A 22,178-nucleotide genomic window follows, 5' to 3' on the forward strand; every position below is an offset into this window, starting at 1 on the left:
TTTTCATGCATGACAATGGTTTTTTTATTTTAAATATTTTGTTGAAACATCTGGTATCAATATGGTACAATCATTATATTCAGAATCAACTAGACTGGTTTCTGGACTGAATTATTTGATTCATTGTAATAAGGATGTTAGTTTCTTGTAATGAACTAGTAGAACTATCCTGTTGTCCATATCTCCTATTGTAGTTGTCCAGTGTAGCCCTGTATAATTTGTCAATTAGCATCCATTACAGGTACCACATGAACTCACTGAATAAATGGAATTCTTTCATTCTCAGACTGATGTTTTTTCATCCACTGAACATACTCTTTCTCAGACCATCCCTGAACCTGTGATAATACATCATCAATTGTACTACATATCTGATGAACAAAAGACAGAACATTAGCTACTATATACCATGATGAAGTGAAAGGAAAAATTATAGAGTGAGTGAGGTACTGTGCGTGTCCATGTGTGCAGAGGTGTCAGAAATAGTTTGTAGCAGTTTGGTCAATGCAGTGAAAACATAAGAGTCAACATTATATTAAAGTTTTGTTTATCCTTTGGTTGCATCACGCAATGCATCGCAATTAGATCAAAGCACACAAAATGTATAATGAAACCTTGTAGCTGCAAATAGATTTACATGTATACTATAAATTAGTACCATAAATTTTCCTAGGTTGTACCTCAGGCTGAATGCATCAAGTTTCTGTGTCTGATTCGAAGATCTGAAAGAGTTGCAATAGGTACCATAACACTACCATTGTTAATAAATGAGAGCAGCTGCTAGTAGTGGTAATTGATGATGGCAAATCCTTATAACTTAGGACTACAGACAAATGAATGCATGACATTAATTTGCCAAGAGCCGAAAGAGAACAAAGAGATAAACTCTATCCTATTGAGATTGCTGAGAGTCCAAGGTGAAGATACACTACATTGCATACAAGGATGACAGTGATGAACAGTGTGAGTTCAGTGACAATTATATTATATACCATCCCTGAAACTCCAGCAGTCAACACAAGCACAGCAAAAGTACACTGTGGTACCAAATCTGTTATGCTACAGTGACCATACCCTTCCTCTTTGGTGAAGGTGTGGGTACTGCCAGTCTAGCAACTGCTAAAGATGCGTAATTCAAACAAATGACTAACCAGAAATTATACACAGAAGTATCTTCTCAACTGCATTATAGACTGTCTATCATGTTTTCTGACATAAATTGTTAAGAGAAAGTCTCAAGGCTGCCTTTCGTTTCCGTTTGCTTAAGTATGGGATACACCCCCTTTTCCCCTCAAAGAATTTCATTATTCTTGGTAGCGTAAGAGGTTGGACACACCATTTTCGGTTGTTTTATGCTCGTATAACCCATTGTGAAAGACATTCACATCTTCAGCAATTCGCTTCACCCGAATTTCAAACCAGCACAAATCAACTGCCTTAAACTAAAGCTACCTGTCTATGGCTTTCACTTCTCACGTACAGGCTGCTCAAAGTTTATGTGGGTGTGGAAAGACAAACAAATATACAAATGAGCACACAAACACACACATGTTCTGTGTGCAATTAAAGCATACAACAATTGTATGTGACTGTTTCAACAAAATCCCACCTAGTTTGCACAAGCATCCATTTTGAGAAAAACGAAATACTGGTGAAATTATACATGCTACAAAGAAAAAACATTCCATTATTCAGGAAGCCAATCTCAATTAAACCTATACACCATCATATTCGCCTGCTCATGGAGAGTTGAAAAATCTTTTTTCGTTGCTGTAGCCCTGACAGTGTGTATGTCATGTGTGATTGTTTGTAATGCAGTACACATAAAACAAGATTGTTGTAATCTCTTCAATAAAAACTGCCTTTATAAGTGTATATGTAAGTGACTACAGGGATAATACCATACCTTCATTGATTGGCCAATCTATGGTGAACAGTTTAAGCCAAATTCCAATGCTGTAAAGTGAGGTTATGGCTCCAAATGTCGGAAATGAAAGCACTTGTAACTTATTTTCAGTATAGTTGCTGTACAAATTGAGTTATTTGCTCTTCCTACTGTCTAGCACTGTAATTCCAAAACTACTAACTATAATAGCCAAAACTTTGATGTTCCATTCCTTGGACACTGCAGAATTGTGCAGATAATGCCGAGAAAATACAAAACAGAAGTTGTGCAAACTACCTGATTTTACTGTAACATTTTAAATAAAATAGTTTCTTTATGCCCATAACATGTTCAACCACTACAATACCACCAAATTAACAAGAATTGCATTTTCACTAACCTTATATGGTGATTTAAGTGTCACAGGACCTCTACAGAACAAATGGTTGAGTACATAACTGTATGGGAGGTCACTACCAACTCCAGTAGATGTGTCCATAAGGTTTTCTGGTGCCAAGAACAACAACCTCCTGAAATGTATTTTGTGATAAACAAAAGCTGTCCACATCATGGTTCACTCAAAATAATCATAGAACATTGGTCCCTTATCAAGCATGTCTGTATGCTTATGGAGTGTGAATGTGTGTGCATATGTGCATGTGTGTGCGCGTGCGTGCGTGTGTGTGTGTGCTCCAAATCTGAAGCAGCCTACTCAAGGAGTGAACACATTTTCTGTTAAGCTACAGTCCATTTCTAGTTGGTTACTTGTTTAAAGTCCAAATACACCAGACGCACAACTGACCTTAAAGCTCTCAACATCTTGTATGGTTGACCAAGCCTAGCAACATCACCATGACAGAACAGACCAAGCACCAACTCCAATTGAGCAAGGTCCATTGCCAGTCTCATCTTTCCTCCTTCTCCCAGTGGACGAACAAGACACACATGAGCCACAAATGATTCCATCACTTGTGAACTAACAACCAACAACCTACCAGACAACAAAAACGACAAGTACTATATTATTGAATAAGTATGATAGCTACTGTAGGTGTATACTGAAGATATACTGAACAACAGCAGCCAAGCTGCTTTGCAGAATAAATGGTTTTGAACAAGACACTGATAATAGTAGCCATGGTGCTCATAATCAAGTACACGTACATACCCAAATATGATATACAATTTTAATAGACCCACTTACTGTTCAGTCACTATAGTGTGACACTGAAACCTTGCCAAATGCTCGTTGGATATCCGTGAGGCAAATTTCTAATAGATGAAATGATAATATAAGAAAGCAAAAGTCTCAACAATGAATTCACCACAACAACTCACATGCATTTCTTGCATGTAGGCTGAACATGGTGGATCAGGCACATTTGGTATGGGACTATATTAGATAAACAGAATATGTTAAATAACAGTAACATTGTATGTACGTGTGACAGAATTTATCACTGTGTATTAGTGCTGTTCGATAATCGCGAATAATCGATTATCGTGAAGTCATTATCGTTATCGTGAATAATCGATTATTGTGAAAAGTCATCTTCGAGAAAATTTTCATTATTGCATTATTGTGATAATAGGAAATTTCCAGATACTTCTGTAAACTACATGTGGCCAACCTGAAATGAGAAAATGTTACAATTCCAGGTATAATTCCAACTAATACTATTAATTTTGTCATAATATTAAATGGTTTAAATGGTTTCCATTTATAGCTATAAGCAAGCATAACTGCATAAGTGATAATTTATTAGAGACATTTACAGTATCTAATCAGTATTTGTGTGCAGTCAAGTATCGTGATAATCGTGATAATGAGATACATTATCATGATAGTAAAAATTTAATTATCACACACATAGGCGGTGGAGACGGGGGGAGGGGGGCGGACACTGTTTGCAAGAAAAGATCGAGATACTATAATAGTACAGTCAGGATCTGGATACTCTAATAGAGCAGTCACAGTATTCAGAGAAGCAGTGTAGCAAATTACTTAGCTACGTATGTGTAGTTATAAATAAGGAGATGTAATTGGTGGAGAGCAACTATTGTCAGCAAGTTGTGACCTTTTTTTATGGTCTTCAACTTATAGCTGGCCTGGCCCCCTCACTCTTTGGCCTCCTCCACCGCCTCTGATCACACACCCTAATGTGTATACATAAAACAACAACTATATAGTGCAAAGGGTGCAGTACTGTAAACTTGTATTTCAATCATGTATACACTGTACACTATAGGACAATACATTGATATACAATGTACAAGTGTATATAATGTACCCTGAAAAATTCTCCTCATGCATACGAGATATCATCTCTTCCAATACACTGGATATTTTGGTCAAAAAATTAGACAAAATGGTATTTCGCTGCTGCTCCACTACCTGAAATAAAATCAAAAAACACGTCCTAGTAAATATTACATAAAGTAGATACCTCCATGGAGCTATGTATGACAGTCAACACTGGTTGTGTGAGTTCTGACTGTGTCAACATCTCCTGCACAACAGAACAAAAACAACAAATATCATTTAGCAATAGTAATCAAACAGTACAGTAGTACTGCAAACAGTATGGTAGTACTGTCTAAGTAGGGATCCCACTTAAAATAATGCGTCCTGCCTAAAATTCTGCCTTTAAAATCATCCTATAAACATTTTATGCGACAAAAATCACCTTTATGAAATAATATTAGTCAATCTAACATCAAATATAGCATTAAAACAGCCAGATATACAATTTAATTTAAAAAATCGCCCAACTTTAAATTACTTAAAGCGCTTATGCTACTGTTAAAGATACTGGACATCTGGTAGATGACTGTAACTTCATGATAGGTTCAAGACCGCGCTCATTAACGATCTTGGTTGATCAATAACAATCAAGCATGGAGACCACACCTCTTAACAATCTATTTAGTTGAACATGATGACCACACCCCTTATATACATCATACCATATACAACAATATACCCTATAGTAAGCTAATAGCTTGCAGGTACTGTAATGTGTATCAGCTAGGGAGCACATGGGAATTTTAACTACTGTGTTTACTTGGTTAAATGCTGCACCTACTATTAGCCTAATGTCAAAAATCAATGAAAGGTAGTTATTAATCGAGAGGGGTGTTTATGGCATAATGTACCACTCTGCGTGGGAAGTTCAAAGGCACCGCCAGTGCCATAATTTGTATATTGCATTGCTGCAGACCGCAGCGAGTGCATTATAACTTATAACGCACTGGTTGCGGTTTTGTAGACCACAACGAAACGAGTGCATTATAAGTTATAATGCACTGACCGAAGTGCAATATACAGATATTGCACTGGCTGCGGTTTTGTGCAGCATAGCACAAGTGCCGGTGGTGAAGACCACTACGACACTTCACCTAATAGGTGGAAAGACACTTCACAGTAGGGCTGAGCGATACTGCCATTTTAGTATCACGATCGATACTAAAGCCACTATTCATTATACTGAATAGTTCACGATACTTACAAATAAGTCAATCATAGCTGGTGCTACATAGCATATTGCTCAGCATTCCTGCAGGAAGTCCTTATAGGTGATAACAAACTAGCCACGATCATCATTGTTTACAGTAACAGTTATTGTAACACATGCTTTGAGGTTGTTATGGTGTTCACACCTCTCTACAGGGGAAACCAGATGGGTGGACTTAAATCATTTACAAGGATTCTTAGCCTAGTACTGCATAACAAATGGATTTTCAATGAGAATAATGTACAGGCATGGTATCACGATAGTTAATAACAAAATATCGCGATATCGATACTTTCAAAATATCACGATATATCGCTAAAACGGTAGTATCGCTCAGCCCTACTTCACAGATCACTGGAATTCTTTTATAGCCTGACATGTAAAGGTCGATTGTGGGCCATAACGTCACCAATACGAATAATGTTTACAAGCAGCCAATGGCGATCGAAAAAGCCAACGCGGGTGGCCACAACTCTAGTCTACACACACACATATATAAACGTACTTATACACCTTACTAGTCTGGTGCCATCTTAGCCCAGATTAAACTGTAGTCCACTTCGACAATGACTCAATAAAACAAATATATTCTAAATAATACTAACCTTTATGTTCGATTGTAGTAACCAGTTTTGTCATGCCACCAGATTCGAGTTTAGCCAGTGTGAATAGTAAGAATTAGACTAGCATCGTTTAGTAGTTAGGTTTTGTTTACTTAAACCGTCTATTTAGCTGCTTTTTTCGCTCGAAAGAATCACTATGGTGATTAGTCTGGTGCTTAGTCTATATGGCATGCTGAGCACTACATGATGAGAGTTGAACAGCGAATGCAGGTTAGTGATATAACCCATAGCGTACTAGCTTTCAATATCTCAGGTGGCTGTAGTACTGCAGGGGGAACGTCATCGCAACGTCCGGCTTGGTTACCCACAATCGATGTCAGAAACCTGGCCTTTATAAGTGTTACAGCTGTCTTGCGAGACTCTCCCCACCTATTAGGTGAGTGGTACATAACAGTTATACAACGTGCACTCGTGCTCTGCCTGTATAAACGCACCTGCCTTCGGGCCTGATGGCCCTCAGGCTCGTGCGTTTATATCAGGCAGAGCACTCGTGGCCGTTGTATAACTATATAAAGTAAAGTAACTATAAAGTGTAGCGACTATTCAGTATATCAAGTAAAAACTGTTGCAACAAGAGCACGTAGTTACAGTGCTAATGTATTTTAGTATCATGTGCACTAAAGGGAACAGCAGATGAAAGGCATGGCCTCCAGTCACATAATGTAGAACGACTAGTGCTCTTTCCTTACTGATAATATCAACAAATAACATAGCCTGCTTCACCTTTCTAACCCAAGGACAAGCAAATAACTCCTTAGATCAATCAAGGACTATACCGGATTCAAATAATAGCTGCAACATTCATTCAAGGGCAGTGTTTATGCTTTATTTTAAAAGTGCAGTGTGGCCACTATCCAAATGCGGCGACTATTAAAGGTACAGTGTTTAACCAAAGAAATATGGTATGTATACTTCTGTCTGGAGAAAAAAAAAACTATTCAAATGAAGTATCACACATGTGTGTTCTAATGGAATTAAAATTGTTATAATTTGTACATACTGTATGTATATTACAGTGGGAAATTCATTACCGTGGAACCTCAATTATCCGAAGTAATTGGGGGGAAAGGGTGCTTATATAATCGAACAATACGTAAATTGAACTTCCATACATTTATATACAGAGCTTTGCTCAACTACTCTAATAAAGCATACACTTGTTAACAAAATACCCTAATTGAGCAGTTGATTTGGTGTTCAGATAATCGAGAGTTTGGTTAACTGGTGTTCGGATAATCGAGGTTCCACTGTATATGACACAGCTAATCCAAACCATTTGTACACAGTCTAATACAACAGATGGATCATACACAGTGTCATATTCATACCTCTTTTATAGCAATCACAAACGTGTGTAGTGAGTTAGCAATGTGTGTGTTGCGTAGTTGAGCAGAATTGGGAGGACCTGACACTTGTATGGCATCACTACCAGTAGCAATCTGTAATGACGTACACCTTAATTACACAAGTGATATATGCATGCTATCCTCATATTAGAGCACAGTATAGTCTGTACATGAGTCCATTAGCTAAACATTACAGTGAAACTGTATTAAGGACGCCTTGGGACTGACCAAAAGTGTCCTGATTAACAGGTTTCACTGTATGTAAGTGTATATTGTACTTAACTGTGGTTGATAATGGTAATTGAATGCGACTGAAACAAAACTCCGATAGAAGGCCCAGCTATATGAGAGAAGAAATGCTAGAAGTTTGTCATTGGTGAAATTTCACATACTGTATAAGAGTTCACAATATTATGGAGTCTTGCTACAATAAACAGGTAGTAATAAACCCTTGCTCCAAACAAAGCATTAACCCAGAAGCTGGACTACAAATGTGTCTATACAAGTGGTGACAGTGGATCATACCATCCCAAGAGAACGAATCCATAATGTACATACTGTTTCTTTATTATGTGCATATACCCAACAATGATACAGTGAAGTCTGTGTGTTGGTTAGTGTCCAATATATCGGACTTTGGCTATCAAACAGTTAAAACCAACCGAGAATTCTTTTATCCAATGAGTAGAAATGACTGTTCTATTAGAGTATTTGTCTAAGGTGTGCTTTCTGATAGAGTACGTAATTGAACAATGAGTTTTGAATTTTCAATTATCTGAATGCACTCAGGATAAAAAGAGCAGGATCACTGTACTTTGTACACAAAAAATATAACTACGCACTTAACATTAATAAATTACATTATTCAATCTTATTAAACTGTGCTGAAGATGTTCTTGATTATGTACATACATACTACACCCAAAACACTACACACTAATACCCCTCATGTTCTCTATTATAATTTACTCATTCTATGCATTCAAGTTGTTTGTGTGAGTGTGTGACTGAGAACATTGATTGTTCAATCAAAATACATTATGTGCTATTACGGTATTCTAAAATCATTCTGTGTCATTCTGTGCTACACTTACCAGCTCTTCACATTTCATAGTAAACACCTTGATAGCTTTCTCAACATTGCGCACAAGTATCATGGCCAGCGGACGACTGTTCCCTGCAGCATTGAGTTCACTGGAGTGAAAATCAGAATCAATATAAACTTACAGAGCAACAACACTTAAACAGTGTATAATACATTTTGGAATTAGAGTACAACAAATTACTACATGCACGGTATGCTGTTTCTTCAATAAACCTACAAAGTACTACTTCAATGCTGTACACCACAATTTTCGTAAAAATAAATTTGTAAACTTCTAAAGAACTTATTTTTATGAAAACAAAATGCATTGAGTTTACATTTTCATTGCACGTGGATACGAACACAACACACAGTGATGGCAGCTACTGGAGGAGGAATCAAATTTTGATGAGGGTTTTTACTGTATTTATCTCAAGACAAATAGTGGACACTGATGTGAGGTGAAATACTCCCTCGTACTCGTGGTGCTCAGGATATTTTGCTGTGAAAGACTAGGTACAACAAAAATTGGTAAGTGAACAAGCCAGCAAATAGCAACGGACTTGGATTTGTGCATACATACAGGCTACAATACTATTGAAAAATAGGCATGGCTGCACGTACTGTATGTCTGCAGACTCTAATCCCTGATAAGTAGGCATGGCCTATGAAAAAAGCTAGGCTGTAGCAGACATGGGGCCAAGTACATTTAAAAGTACTTAAGTAAAGTACAAGTACTTTTGAGTTTTTGAAGTATAAGTACAAGTACTCCAACTGAAATCACAAGAGTACTTAAGTAAAGTACAAGTACATACTGAAAGTACTTAGGTAAAGTACAAGTACAGTACATTTTCCTATAGCAACAGCCGTGCATAATAACTTAAGCTTGAGGTACAAACATGCAAGGTACAGTTTTTATATTCACAGAACTATTACACTGCATAATAATCATTTCTAGGTCTACTACACTCGGATTTAAATTCTTTTCCTGCAATGCTAAATAACCACTTAATTAGGATAAATAATACAAGCACTATTTTACCACAATGGAAAGGGAAGGATGGTGTCTGACGTAGAAGGATACTGTGCACTATAAACGATAATTTCTTACCACCAATTCAACAAACTCCTCATTACAGTAGTCTTAGCCTTACAGTCTCCTTCAGATAAAACTTCAGGAATTGCAAAATATTTCATGACAGCAGGTAGTTTCAGGTTTTTGTCAACCATTCTCTTCAACTCCCAATTTAAACGACAGCATTGCTTTTATTATATAAACCAGAATTCCTATTAAACAGCTGCTTGTGGCTACATGATACATAATAAGGTTGTACAAAGTACCAAGAGGTTGAAAACTACAACTTCATCAAATTTATTTTTATTGACGCTCACTGTGTACAAACTACAATGTTTGCAGTACTTAAAAGTACTTTAAGTACTCAAGTACTTGGCAAAAGTACTTGAGTATAAGTACAAGTACATTGCGGTAATTAAGAAAGTATTTAAGTAAAGTACAAGTACTTTCAAACTTGTACTTAAGTGTACTTAAGTATAAGTACTCATGTACTTGGCCCCATGTCTGGGCTGTAGACCTAGTGTCAACACTGTTGAAGGTAACAATAGTCCATTCAATTACTCTAGTAATGTCTAAAGATAAACTTGGAGAACTATAAAATGTGCAGTACATGACTTTACCTTCACATATACTGATGTACTTCCAGTCCCTAATGCAGCCCCACAATTACACATATACTGTATAACTCCAAACTTTTGTAGTTAAACAATTTGTAATTTTCATAACTACGTATAGCAATCCTGCAAATTTCTTAAGAAAATTTGATGAGCACTGAATAATTCGGTATTGTGCACAAGGCGCTGCTCAAGATGAAATGAAAAGTGTATCATTACACTGAGTTTAATGTACCTATTCAAACAAATGTCGAGAGCACTGTGATTTATATGTTCGCAGTACAAAGTATTTACGCAAGTACAACACAAGTTGCTAAAACACTAATATAACTGACCTCAAGAAGGTTTTAGTTAGTGGCACCAGTTCGGCCTTTCCAGGTAGAGCCTTTCCTGCTGGAGTGAACATCTGGTTGACAGCATCAAAGAGACGAGTTAGTGATTTAGATAGATAAGCTTTCTCAAATGGTGCAAACACTTGCAGTAACATCTGTTCATAACTATAGGAAGGAATGGATTAGCTAATACAGACAGCAGTCACAATATATTCTTATGTACAGTAGAATATGGTCTTCTACGATGCAATACAAAAATCTTATTAGGTCAGAAATGAGCATGCCAGCTGAAGTAGCATTGAAGAATTGTAACTCTGAGAATAGCAAGCATGCCTTTTAAAGGTGAAATTGCAAAGAGTCTTGAGTCTACAACATCCCTTCTCAATGACACGATTTTTTGCCTTCAGCTGAAAGTAGGGATGTCAAACCCACAAAAATTACAGAATTTCTTCTCCTGTAAATTTCATTTAAAAGTGGCACAATGAATTGCATGTCTTGCAGACAGTTTATCCACTAGATTTTTTTTATTTCATAGCACTTGATAAACTGGTCAAAGTAGTAGTCCTCTGGTGAGTTTCCTTGTGATGACAGTAGCCAGGTGCATGTATAAGCCCCAATGTTAGATTCCTGCTTAGAAAATGTATGGAAGATAGCAGGATAATTTTGTCGATCGCCATGTACAACAGCATTCCAGTTAATCGATTGGTTGGTTTTCAGTCAGTGCAAGACACAACTTGAACACCTGTATTAGTTTCCTGATAATACCACGCAATTGATAATACAAAGTGACGTCCATATGTCTATTGTCATACTTTTAAAAATCCGTTTGACATTGCTACTGAAAGGAAAGAAGTTTAAAGTTTTATCACAGTCACAGTAGTGTGGTGTTCCCAATAGCAACAGGATTTCTCATTGGTTATAATACAGGAAACAGACATCAATCATATTGTACAAGTATAAGAAAAAATTTTAAATTTTAAATCAGATTAGGGACAGTGTATAATGCTGCAATAAAAAGTACTGGATTGGAGTAGTACGTAATGTCCAAATACTATAAAACAATAAGAAGTGAATATTCCTACTGTGCATTGAGTGTTGCACAGTAGGGATATACACTTCTTATTGTTTACAGTATTTGGATATTACGTACTACTCCGATCCAGTACTTTTTACTGCAGCATTATACACTGTCCCTAATCTGATTGATTTAAAATTTTATCTTATACTTGTTTGTGAATGGACGTGGCTACCATATGTCTACAGACTGTAATTTACGTAACTAGGCGTGGAAACAGAGCTATGCTATGACGTGTAGTAACACGTCCACATTTAATTTAGCACGTGGGGTCAGACCTGAATAATCTGTAAAGCAGGACCTGGATGACCAGACTCGGTTTAACATTGTTACTAAATAAACTATATTTATTGACTTACACATTGCTATATAGTTCGCCGTGAGTTGCTCTCTCTGATCGATATCAACAGCGAGTGACATACGCATGTGTTTTTGGTGCAACCAAGAGTTAATAATAGTAGGGAGGGAGAGTGTCTAACGCTCAATAGGCCTGTATAAAATGAGCGCGTAGAGCACCCCGCTTATTATCGTATACCTTTGTAATTTCCTATAGTGTTGATGACCGCAATAAACACGTTATGTCACATTTTGTATGGCCTTGCAAAATCGATAGTTGGTGAGAAAGCAGTGATGCGAAGATGGCTACTCCAGTGAGTGATGGAAGAACCAGAGAGAAATCGTTTATAACTTTCATCTGGCACTTTTTCTTAGGTTGGGATTCTTCAGGCTGTGTTTCATCGGTGCCGCTTCTTTTCCTTGCCATTGCTTTCGTCTGACACTTCTTCTTGGTTACTTCCAGCTCATCACTCCTCGACTGACGCTTCTTCTTGGGCCTTACCTCGGGACGTGGCTGAACGGTTGATTCGTGATGCAATTCTACCTGTGCTTCTGAGCGTGCTTCTGAGCGTGCTTCATCTCAGCTTTCCTCATTGATCTTCTCTGACGCTTCTTGCTAGGCTGAACTGTTTCTGCTTCAATTTCGGTCAGTACCGTGGGCTGTTCATCACAAATCGACATGTTTGATTGCACACGCTGCCTTGCACATTGCTCACGAGACTGATTCGTGAACAGCTAATAGTATCGATAACGTCCTTCTGCGGCGTGCCTCATTTCACATCTCCCTTCATGCAATCAACACGTCTGGCCAAGAAGCCAGATTGTCTTACGCGCTCATTTTATACAGGCCTATTGAGCGTTAGACACTCTCCCTCCCTACTATTATTAACTCTTGGTGCAACTGGCAACCACATGTATTCGAATAGTTTGATGCAATATACACTGGTATGGAAGCCGTACTGTAGTCTATTAACACTCAGCGATAGAACCTTGACTGATGGCCATGGTAAAGAAGGATAAAAGGTAAGACAATAGCGCAAGCATTGTATGCTTATCAATATGACAAAGGTTTTTTCTTAAGCAAACTAGAAACGTTCCTGCGAAAAAATTAGGGTTGCAGCTGTACTTTTCCGCTACGTTTAACTGAAGGCGTTAGGCAGGCAGGTAGTAGAAAATTCTGTTGAATAATTTCTTTTTCTAAATTCTGTAGCAACTTGACGCAAACATTTTGGGTCAATCTGAAGACACTTTTGGGCTTGGTTTTACCAAACCAATACTGTCATGTCGTTGTGAGGAAAAATCGTGGCAGGTTTTTGGGTTATATTATATCACGGATTGCCCCCACACCTTCGATGTCCCTAATATACAGTACTATCGTACTGTACGATGTAATATATGTAACTAGTCAATTACGGAAAAAAAACAACACATTGTTTACCGATTAAACTCATTAACTCCATTGTCACTGCCTCCAGTTGTATAAGTGTTTGTGGTAGTAGTAGTAGCAGAACGATGGCCTGAGGATGTCAACTGACGATGTATGTACTCTGGCAAGTAAGTGAACAGTCGGACCAGCTTTGGGTAATCCCCTTCAAACAGCTGATTGAGATGTGTGGAGGCTGCATGGCAGAGTGATGATATATAAGACACAACTTCATATCTAATACATGCACTATTATTGTGTTTTATTAGGTACGCAGACAAGTTTGCAAAATTAACTAACTGAATTAATATATGGCAGTCTCCTATAGGGAGACACAGATGACTATACACTGCACATGTACAATACATACTCCTACAATATAACACACCTCTGGCAGTAGTGGCAAACTCCACTGTCAACATGTCCACAATATTAGTCCAAAAGTTTGTCAACAACTCAAAAACTTCTGTCTATATATATTGAGTGAAAACAGTCAAATATATGCAACTTGTGTACAAGTACACATACACAAACAATACACACATTTACACACAGCAAGTACAATATAAATGTGTAAAGTCCACCAGTAATGTACTGTAATTCATAGAGTATCTCGCTGAAACTCAAAGAGTTCCATATGAGAAAATGAGCAATTGCACCGAGTTGAAGAAAGATACTACTAATAGTATAGCATAACAATTACTGGCCAGTTGTTGAAAGTGTCAGGAATTTTGAACTAGAGGAAGGCCAATGGTATCCCAATAAAAGTACTGAAACAAGCTGGACTGGAGTAGTACGTAATGTTCAAAATTACTGTAAAACAATAAGAAGCAAATATCCTTGTGCTGTAGAATCTCCACAGCAGACAGCACAGAAGGGATATTCACTACTTATTGTTTTAGGATACTACTCCAACCTAATCCCATTACATATGAAATACATGTTCTCTGTGTGCTGGTGTTACTACTTGGCATGGCAATAATTACAAGTATTGCATGGTTACCTTACTGCCATAATCGCAAGTAGAAATACCAGTACCGCCCAACCCTACATGCATGAAGTACTGTCTACTAGGTAGCTTGTGGCATCACACATGCACATCAGTGAATAATGATTTGTATGTGTGCTGTTGTTAAAGACTTGTTAGCTATCCAGCTTGTTTCAGTACTTTTTATTGGAGTGCTTAATTTTTGTTTGTGAACTTTTTTCTTGTAAATTCATGATTACTAATATCATTTTTAGAACTATACAATCTATGCTAATACCTTCACATACCACAATTGTGCAACAAATAAACAGCTAGTATTGGTCACAGCAAGAAGAAAGAAAAAAAATGTATTCAGAAATGCAAACAGTCAGCAAAACTTAGCACAAGAACAAATTATGTTGCATGGCAAACTTAGCATTACATTAGTGCAACACAGGTGAATGTTTAATACAATATATTACAAAATTTATTTAGTGCACAATTATGGGTCTACAGTGTTTAAATGAGACACAGATAGTAGTGTTGCACCAGTAATCGGTTCAATAATCGGTATTGGGTTTTGATTAAATTAAAGCTGATGTTAATCTCCACTGTGCTGTGTAGTATAATTATGTGGGGGAGGCTAGACATAAGTAATTTGGTATTTTAATGAAGTTATGTGTTATGATGGTATAGGTGACTATAAGCCCATAACAAATAGGCCATGCCCAACAGTAAATTGAGGTTTTAGGTTTCTATGTAGTACCAGCCAGTAGTAGAAAAAAAGGTTTACCCATGAGTAACTTTTCTTGTGGTATACATCTAACTTTACATTGTAGCCTAGAAGGAGCTGTATATCAGTAGTCATGTCACTAATATGAGTCATTTAATAATAATGAGGATGAGTGTTAGTGTTATTAGTGTATATTGGATCGGTTATCGGCTAATTCTGTTGCTTAATATTGGTTATCGGAATAATCGGCTAATTTGGATATCGGTGCAACACTAACAGACAGATAGTTCAAAGCTTCTATAGAATGGTCAGCACAGTTTCTCAGTTAGCAAATATGCAGAAAATGCAATAATAGTGCACAAACGGTATTGTGGTATTCTCAAAATAGGTGAGGTACTCAGTATAGTAATATTGAAATACTGCCCAGCCCTACATACATGTACGCTTTGTGCGTACTATTCTACAAGCAGTCCACGTCTTGGTGGCAGGCGAAATCTCAATTACAATGGAGAACAGCTTGTGTGTACTCCAATATATTGGTGCGATAATCCTGTGTAACATATATGCGAAGCCCCGACTGATGGCTATGCTAATGAAGCATAAAAGGAATAGCACACACATTGTATGTTTATCAATAACATGCCAAAGGTTCCTCTTAAGTAAATTTGAAACACTTCTGTGAAAGAAGTAGAAGTTTCCTGCAACTGAATGAGGCAGGCAAAAGAAATTCTGTCACAAAAAAAATTAACTCCAACGGAAACATTTCAGGTTGATCTGAAGGCACTTTCGGACTTGATTTTACCAAACCAATAGCGTCACATCATTATGAGGGAAATCGAGGCAAGTTTTGAGTGATATTTTATCATGGGCTATGACCAAACTTCATCCCTACTATACAGTACTACCGTACTATATGATAAAGTATTAAAACTTAGCATAGCTACCCAGGTTCATTTATAACTCTGTCCTGCCTTGAAAATCTACTTGTAAAGATTAATGTACTGTAATAATCAATATCACTGGAAGTACATAGAGCAAACACTTCTTACTTGTTTGATGGTGTCAATGAGGCTGACTTGAGTCACAGGATCTCTCTTCTTCTCCAAGACAACTCTCAAGTGATTTACCTTCCAACACAAACAACAACACATTGTAGGCATGGGGTAAACTGTACTGCTACATGTATACTATTATTTCAACCACTACTGTGAATTCTTCCACTATATATCCACACACCACTATTTTAACTGTTCCCCCAAGACTAACCAATAACGGTAATTCTCTGCTGAATATGCTCCAAATATTAAAGAGAAAATGGATGGGATTATAGTATGTAGTCTCAAATACCACAATCTAAAATACCATAATCTAAAATGTCTGGATACAAGCACTTTCTCACTAACATCACTACTTGTTACAGTCACATACACACAATATTGTGTGCACACTAGTGCTGAAATGATTATTTGGTTAAAGTGGTCCCTCGATTATCCAGCCATTGATTAACCGAACTTTCGGTTACCTGAACACTGCTCTATTAGAGTATTTTATATTAAGGTGTGAGTTCTATTAGAGTAATTGAGCAAGGCTCTGTATATAAATGAATGGGTTTTGATTATCCAAACTTTTTTGATTATCTGAACACACCCAGGGCCCAATGAGTTCAGATAACCGAGGGACCACTGTATTTGACTATTCGGTTGGCATGACACTAACGGATTCGTTAACACACTATTCAAATAATCGTTAGCACTTTGTACACAGTATCCAGATGGAAAAGCCAGCCTTGAAACTTAAGATTGTGAATGAAGTGATGTATCCATGCTGTAAAAATCTATTTTAGAAAAGATAATAGAAACAGCTCTTTAGACTTTACCTTGCTCCCTAACAAAAGGTTTCAGCGTTTATTCAATAGAAGTATAAGCTTAAAGAATAATCGAATATTTGGTCATTTTGTTCACAACTATTCGAATAGTAAAAATTGCTATTTGTTTCAGCACTAGTGCACACACATGTTCTTTATTATTACGTACTTGTCCATATACTTTACAAATGTAGTCAGTCAGTTTCTCAATTCTGGTCCACAGTGCTGCTTTCCAGCTAGCACTGGTGCCAATGGAAGGGAATGGAGACCTCCCTGGACCTGCTAAACCTGTACGATACAAGTACAACTGGTTAATAGACTTTCAGATTTCATTCAATCTTCAACTACAGGAACATATATGGCTACCGCAGAGTGTGGTTGTTAGACATATTCACTTACAAAACTTGGCAAAAATGTATTATGGTCATTTGCGCCCTAGAAAAAGTCTTATTATGAGTAATATGGGATGGTATGATTTGCAGTCACTATGTGTGCTTATAACAACCAGACGATATAGTACATCATTAATAACACCACCTCATTGTAGTGACCATTTTAAGAAACTCCCAAAATATGTAGTTAAATTAAAAATCAATAATTTTCAGTGCTAAAGGTAGCTTTCGCTATATACAGTGATATGCATCTGTTTGGTATCAACACTTAGCTATCGCAAATGTTATCAGATACATTTGTGTACACTAAGTGAATTTTCTAGTACAATTTTCTACATATACACATGTCTGTATCACCATATATAGTTCCTTGCGGTACTTGTACTATGTACATGTACAGTAGCAGCACACAACAGCGGTATACATACCTTCAGTTAGTGTGGCCGGGTTGAGGGCATCCTGTGTCTGTTGTTGTACATTGTTACTACATCCCTTAACTGTCACTAGGAGGGTGTTGGTTAGGGTACCAAGGTTGTGGAACACTTGTACAGCCACGCCCACCTGAGTGGGGTTCTGCAGCAACAGAGTGAAAGTTGCATGTGATCTCCACGCGTACAGACATTACTTATACTGCATGTATGTACTGTGTGTGTGTGTGTGTGCGTGTGTGTGTGTGTGTATGTGTGGTGTGCAAGTATATGCTCATACATAAACACATTATAGAATACATGTGTGAGTATACTTAACACACAAATGTCAAAAACTTTTACACAATGCTTGTTTGTGTTCTAGCTTATATAAGCAAAAATGTACAAGAGCCCTAAATCTATGCACCATGCACATTTACATGTACATTACACACATATACACACACGCTGTACACAGAGAAGAGTCTACAAAATCATTCACAAGCTCTACTCTATGTGCATGCCACCACAACAAATATAATCAGTATGGAAAGACATGGACAACATTGTAGTCACATACCGCATATTCCATTCCTTGTTGTAACATCTTCTTAGCTTGTGTTTCAACATCACGTCTAGTCCTGTTTAGCCATGGCTTCTCATTATCCACTACCTGAATGGTACACAACACATACCTTGTACACTATCCTATAGCAAATAGAGGTGGACCAACACCACTTTTTACCGATACTTCCGATACAAGTATTCATACTCAAATTATCTACCAATACTGATTCCAATACTAAGCATTGAAGCCTATACAAGTTTATTACAGAAATTTCACTGTTGTGATACATAGTTAGCTGTTAAAATATCACAGTAATCTTGCAGTTTGATTGAGAAGTGACGATCTCAGTTCAATCAAGTTTCAAAATATTCATTGTACAAACAGCTAAACATGATAAACATCATTTTGGAATACTAATTGCTTGATTTAAGGTAGTTTTCTTGTAAGCTTATTGATTAGGTAATTAATTGCATGGGCGACTGATAATTCTACAGTGTTTGTTAAAGCCTTGCAACCAAACCTTTTCATGAAAAAGCAAGCCAAGTAGTCATAAACTTATTTCTTTGAGGAACAACTACACTGTCATTTAATTACAAAGGATTCACATGTTCTAATATATTAGAATACACATGAGAGCAATTGTAGCAATACTTGGAAAAGAGTAACAAAGGCTTCGTTTTCACTACTTTGTTAGCCCAATTAAGTTGTTAACTACTGGAAACTTTATGGTTTAATAAAAGTGGTGAGTGTCTACCAGTGGTACGTATCTGTACCTTAATTTGTATTACCGATACCGATCCGATGGTATTGGTCCACCTTTAATAACAAAACTAACATTAGCATATACGTAATTATAACTATGCATGTCTAAGGCTATAGAATCTTCCCCATAACTGTTAGGTTTCCTTTACTGCTGCTATCAGTATGAGCTAACGCCACATTATGTATGTTGTATAATGAACAGTTACTTTGAGATACATCACCAACACCATGTTGCTGCACATGTGAACACTTTACAGCTCTTTTCATTCGACACAACAATAGTAAGTCAGTAAAACATGACAATGTAAAAGCTACTAAACTGCTCACCTCAATGCCTTTCAGGTCTCCACTCTGATTGAGCTGATCTAGTAAAAATAATATACAAGAAATTCTTGGCACTGCTATTGTGTCTGTATAACACTTATGTATTTCATAATTCAGCACTTACCGATCTCGCTAAATGTTTGTGCCACTTTTGTGATCTCCCTTGATCCTCCTTGCACTTGAGATCGGAGTCTCTTGATGAGGTACAACATGCGGACAACTCGACGTAGCAAGTCACAAGCAGCCTTGTGAAACAACACACATGTACATGTGGATATTAATTCTCTTAACTGTATCACTCACTCATTCATTCATACACTCACACAGTAGCGCACACATTCAGATACTACAGTACATATACACAACACCACAGATACTCTCAAACAATATACACCAACAAACATGTGATTTTGTGGACGTATGTACAGTATATCACATGCTACACAAACTTATCACACCCCAAACATACAGAACATTGAAACAAATCTTACCTGTAATCTTGCTAGTTGGGTAGTCCTGGCAACAATCTTGTGGTAAGGATCAGATATTCGACTATTAATCCTACAAACGGTACACCAATACAATAGACATAGTACCCAGCCAGTAGTTGTTAACCTGTCTAGAGAGGTGTTCAATGAGTTCACCCTGGTCCCCATCATCTTCAGAACAGCTGCAACCACATTGTGATATGTAGTAAGGAAGTGAACTACTGTGTATGTGTGTGAAGGATATTGAATGAGTGTGCCTACATGGATACACATAAGTGTATTCTATTAAGCAGTGTTCATACATGTGTAAGTGAAAGTAAATTGAACTTTCAAACTTATCTCTTCTTACTAAGAGGAATCACTCAGCTTCCAACACTTCATAAATTGAATTACAGTGTCTCACACATTCATCTCAGCTTAATCACGTGCCCATAGATAATATACATCTCATACTGGATTGGAAACTAAGTGCCACCTTCATTTTACGTCCATTATACTGTACACAGTACCCAGAGTACATTTTATAAATACCTGTTTATGAGTAGTAGACATATATACCGCTATGGAATATATGGTTTGGCCTATTCATAGTGGGTGTATTGATGTGTACAAGTGCGAAAAGTCGATATGAGAGGCGGGAATTGCGTACTTGACTAAATCACACAGTATTAGTAAGTAATAAACATCAGCCTGAAACTGGGCTTGTTTGTCCCATCATTTCCACAAACATATGCAAATACTTTTTTATATGGAAAGTACCTATACCAGCAGTAGGCCAATCACCACCCAAGAAATGTTGTATAGCAGAGTCTTACCAAAAAACTCAGGCGCAATACACGGACAGTCACGTAATTTTGTATTATGGGGACTATACATGTGCCAGGTAGGAGTGTCTATTATCTATATGTCCAAATTGACTATGCGCAGTAACAACAACACACCTTCTAATGATTCAATTCCTGTAGCTTGGGACAGTAAATCTTCATGGTTTGTATAAATCTGTGAAATAATCAGGAAAATAATATAAATACTAACGAAATACATTCGTAAATATTAAACGGTCTCGAAACACGTACCTGTGCACGTATTTCTTCGTTCAGATCTATGATGCCTTGACCTAGTTTCTTCAATGTTTCCCCAACCACTTGGTTTTGAATAGCTCTGGTAGCGAACACCTTACTGTCGAACTTTTCCTCCAACAAAGGTTGAAGTCCGTCTAAAATTACAGAATGATTTTTTATTAAGTACAAATCTCATAAAGCGCACTTTCTGTACATATCTCCACCACTACATCTTCCTCGTTATCCATCCTCGAGAACTACTTTAGTAAACGGGAAGTCCTGATTCGTAACCTCGTCCGTTCTATGGTGCATTCTTAGTAGGCACGTGAGCCAATTTCTCTGTAAGAGAGCCTGGGAGGGTTTTGCGATTTGGGGACTCACGCTAACATGTAAGTTTAATCTACGTGACAAGAGTATACATACTTAGTATATGTTTGTGTGTACAGTATGCATACGAGGTAACCAGCACGATGTCGAGGCACGTGATGATATTTGATACCTATCAATGAGGCAAGGTCCCCATACACCTACTAGGGATTTGACATCTATCACTCCTGGGGTTTTTGACGGTTTGCTTAACCAAAAATTAAGAATCCTGCATCTAACAATTTTAACCACTTGTAACTAAGTATGTAGATGTTAGTGTATAGTTATTATTTAATGTATGTTAGGCTATCAGTGTAGGTCACTGGTAGACCCTCAGAATTATTATTCTGTAAAGCATTATTATTAATAGGTAAATCAAACCCCCCTGTTGATGTGGGGACATAGGGGGGTTTTGACACTAGACTTTGTCCAATCCCCTATATTGCCCCACCCTACCCGGGGATGGGGCATGACATTGATAGGTGCATTACACCAGCCAAAACCTGGACTGGATTCCGGAAATCAGGCTATTTCACCATAAACTACACTTCCACGTTCAGTATCATTATTACACACTAGGCAGTTTCTTGATACGGTATACTCTAATTGAATGTTCAAAATGATGATGTTCTTAGTGCTTGTTTCCTGCCTGCTGTTACTGGTAAGCCAGCCTTTGGTCCCTTAAAAAGCGAGTTGTTATCTTTACCTGCTTGCCTGGGTGGCTTGGGTTCCTTTACCCATTTTTTCACATCATGTTCTATATTACAATCCCTCTTGTTGATCAGCTGCTGAAATTGTTCCCTTAATATTTACGATCAAATGTTTCGATGAGGCAAGGTCTTCATGCCGTGATGCCTTGAGTGCAATAGCTAAGTCTTTCCCTGATCACCTTTCACCTTCTTTACGATGCGTTTTGCGGCTGCTTCTGAATGTGGCAC

The 22,178-nt window shown here is 37.4% G+C and overlaps 2 protein-coding genes across 2 annotated transcripts in view; one reads left to right on the forward strand and one right to left on the reverse strand.

The window, feature by feature from the left end:
- On the reverse strand, positions 1 to 21,222 carry LOC136260567 (conserved oligomeric Golgi complex subunit 5-like). Its single transcript, XM_066054359.1, has 24 exons — positions 21,080 to 21,222; positions 20,890 to 21,029; positions 20,755 to 20,812; positions 19,941 to 19,995; positions 19,817 to 19,886; positions 19,450 to 19,570; positions 19,329 to 19,366; positions 18,252 to 18,344; positions 17,693 to 17,837; positions 17,042 to 17,160; positions 16,058 to 16,135; positions 13,697 to 13,778; positions 13,324 to 13,504; positions 10,478 to 10,639; positions 8,464 to 8,563; positions 7,352 to 7,462; positions 4,333 to 4,395; positions 4,177 to 4,280; positions 3,224 to 3,278; positions 3,090 to 3,157; positions 2,688 to 2,876; positions 2,286 to 2,415; positions 259 to 338; positions 1 to 209 (listed from the first exon to the last, which is right to left on the reverse strand). Exons 1-24 carry the CDS (start codon positions 21,120 to 21,122, stop codon positions 86 to 88), a joined length of 2,409 nt encoding a protein of 802 aa, XP_065910431.1. The 5' UTR covers positions 21,123 to 21,222; the 3' UTR covers positions 1 to 85.
- LOC136260566 (uncharacterized) overlaps positions 21,186 to 22,178 on the forward strand; it is a 12,590-nt gene continuing 11,597 nt past the window's right edge. Inside the window, exon 1 of the mRNA XM_066054358.1 lies at positions 21,186 to 21,263. The gene's annotated coding sequence lies outside the window, so the exon portion shown is untranslated. The remainder of the gene's footprint in view (positions 21,264 to 22,178) is intronic.

The sequence above is a fragment of the Dysidea avara genome, chromosome 7 (genome assembly GCF_963678975.1).
Source record: "Dysidea avara chromosome 7, odDysAvar1.4, whole genome shotgun sequence".
NCBI classification, from domain to species: domain Eukaryota; kingdom Metazoa; phylum Porifera; class Demospongiae; order Dictyoceratida; family Dysideidae; genus Dysidea; species Dysidea avara.

What these genes read in the sequence shown, in the direction of transcription:
- LOC136260567 (XM_066054359.1), bottom strand. Translation starts at nt 21,122, where the DNA reads ATGGATAACGAGGAAGATGTAGTGGTGGAGATATGTACAGAAA. An exon ending in TTGTGATTGCTATAAAAGAG is followed by an intron (nt 4,396 to 7,351) that starts GTATGAATATGA and finishes TCTGTTGTGCAG; the next exon opens with GAGATGTTGACACAGTCAGA. An exon ending in CACACTATAGTGACTGAACA is followed by an intron (nt 2,877 to 3,089) that starts GTAAGTGGGTCT and finishes GTTGTCTGGTAG; the next exon opens with GTTGTTGGTTGTTAGTTCAC.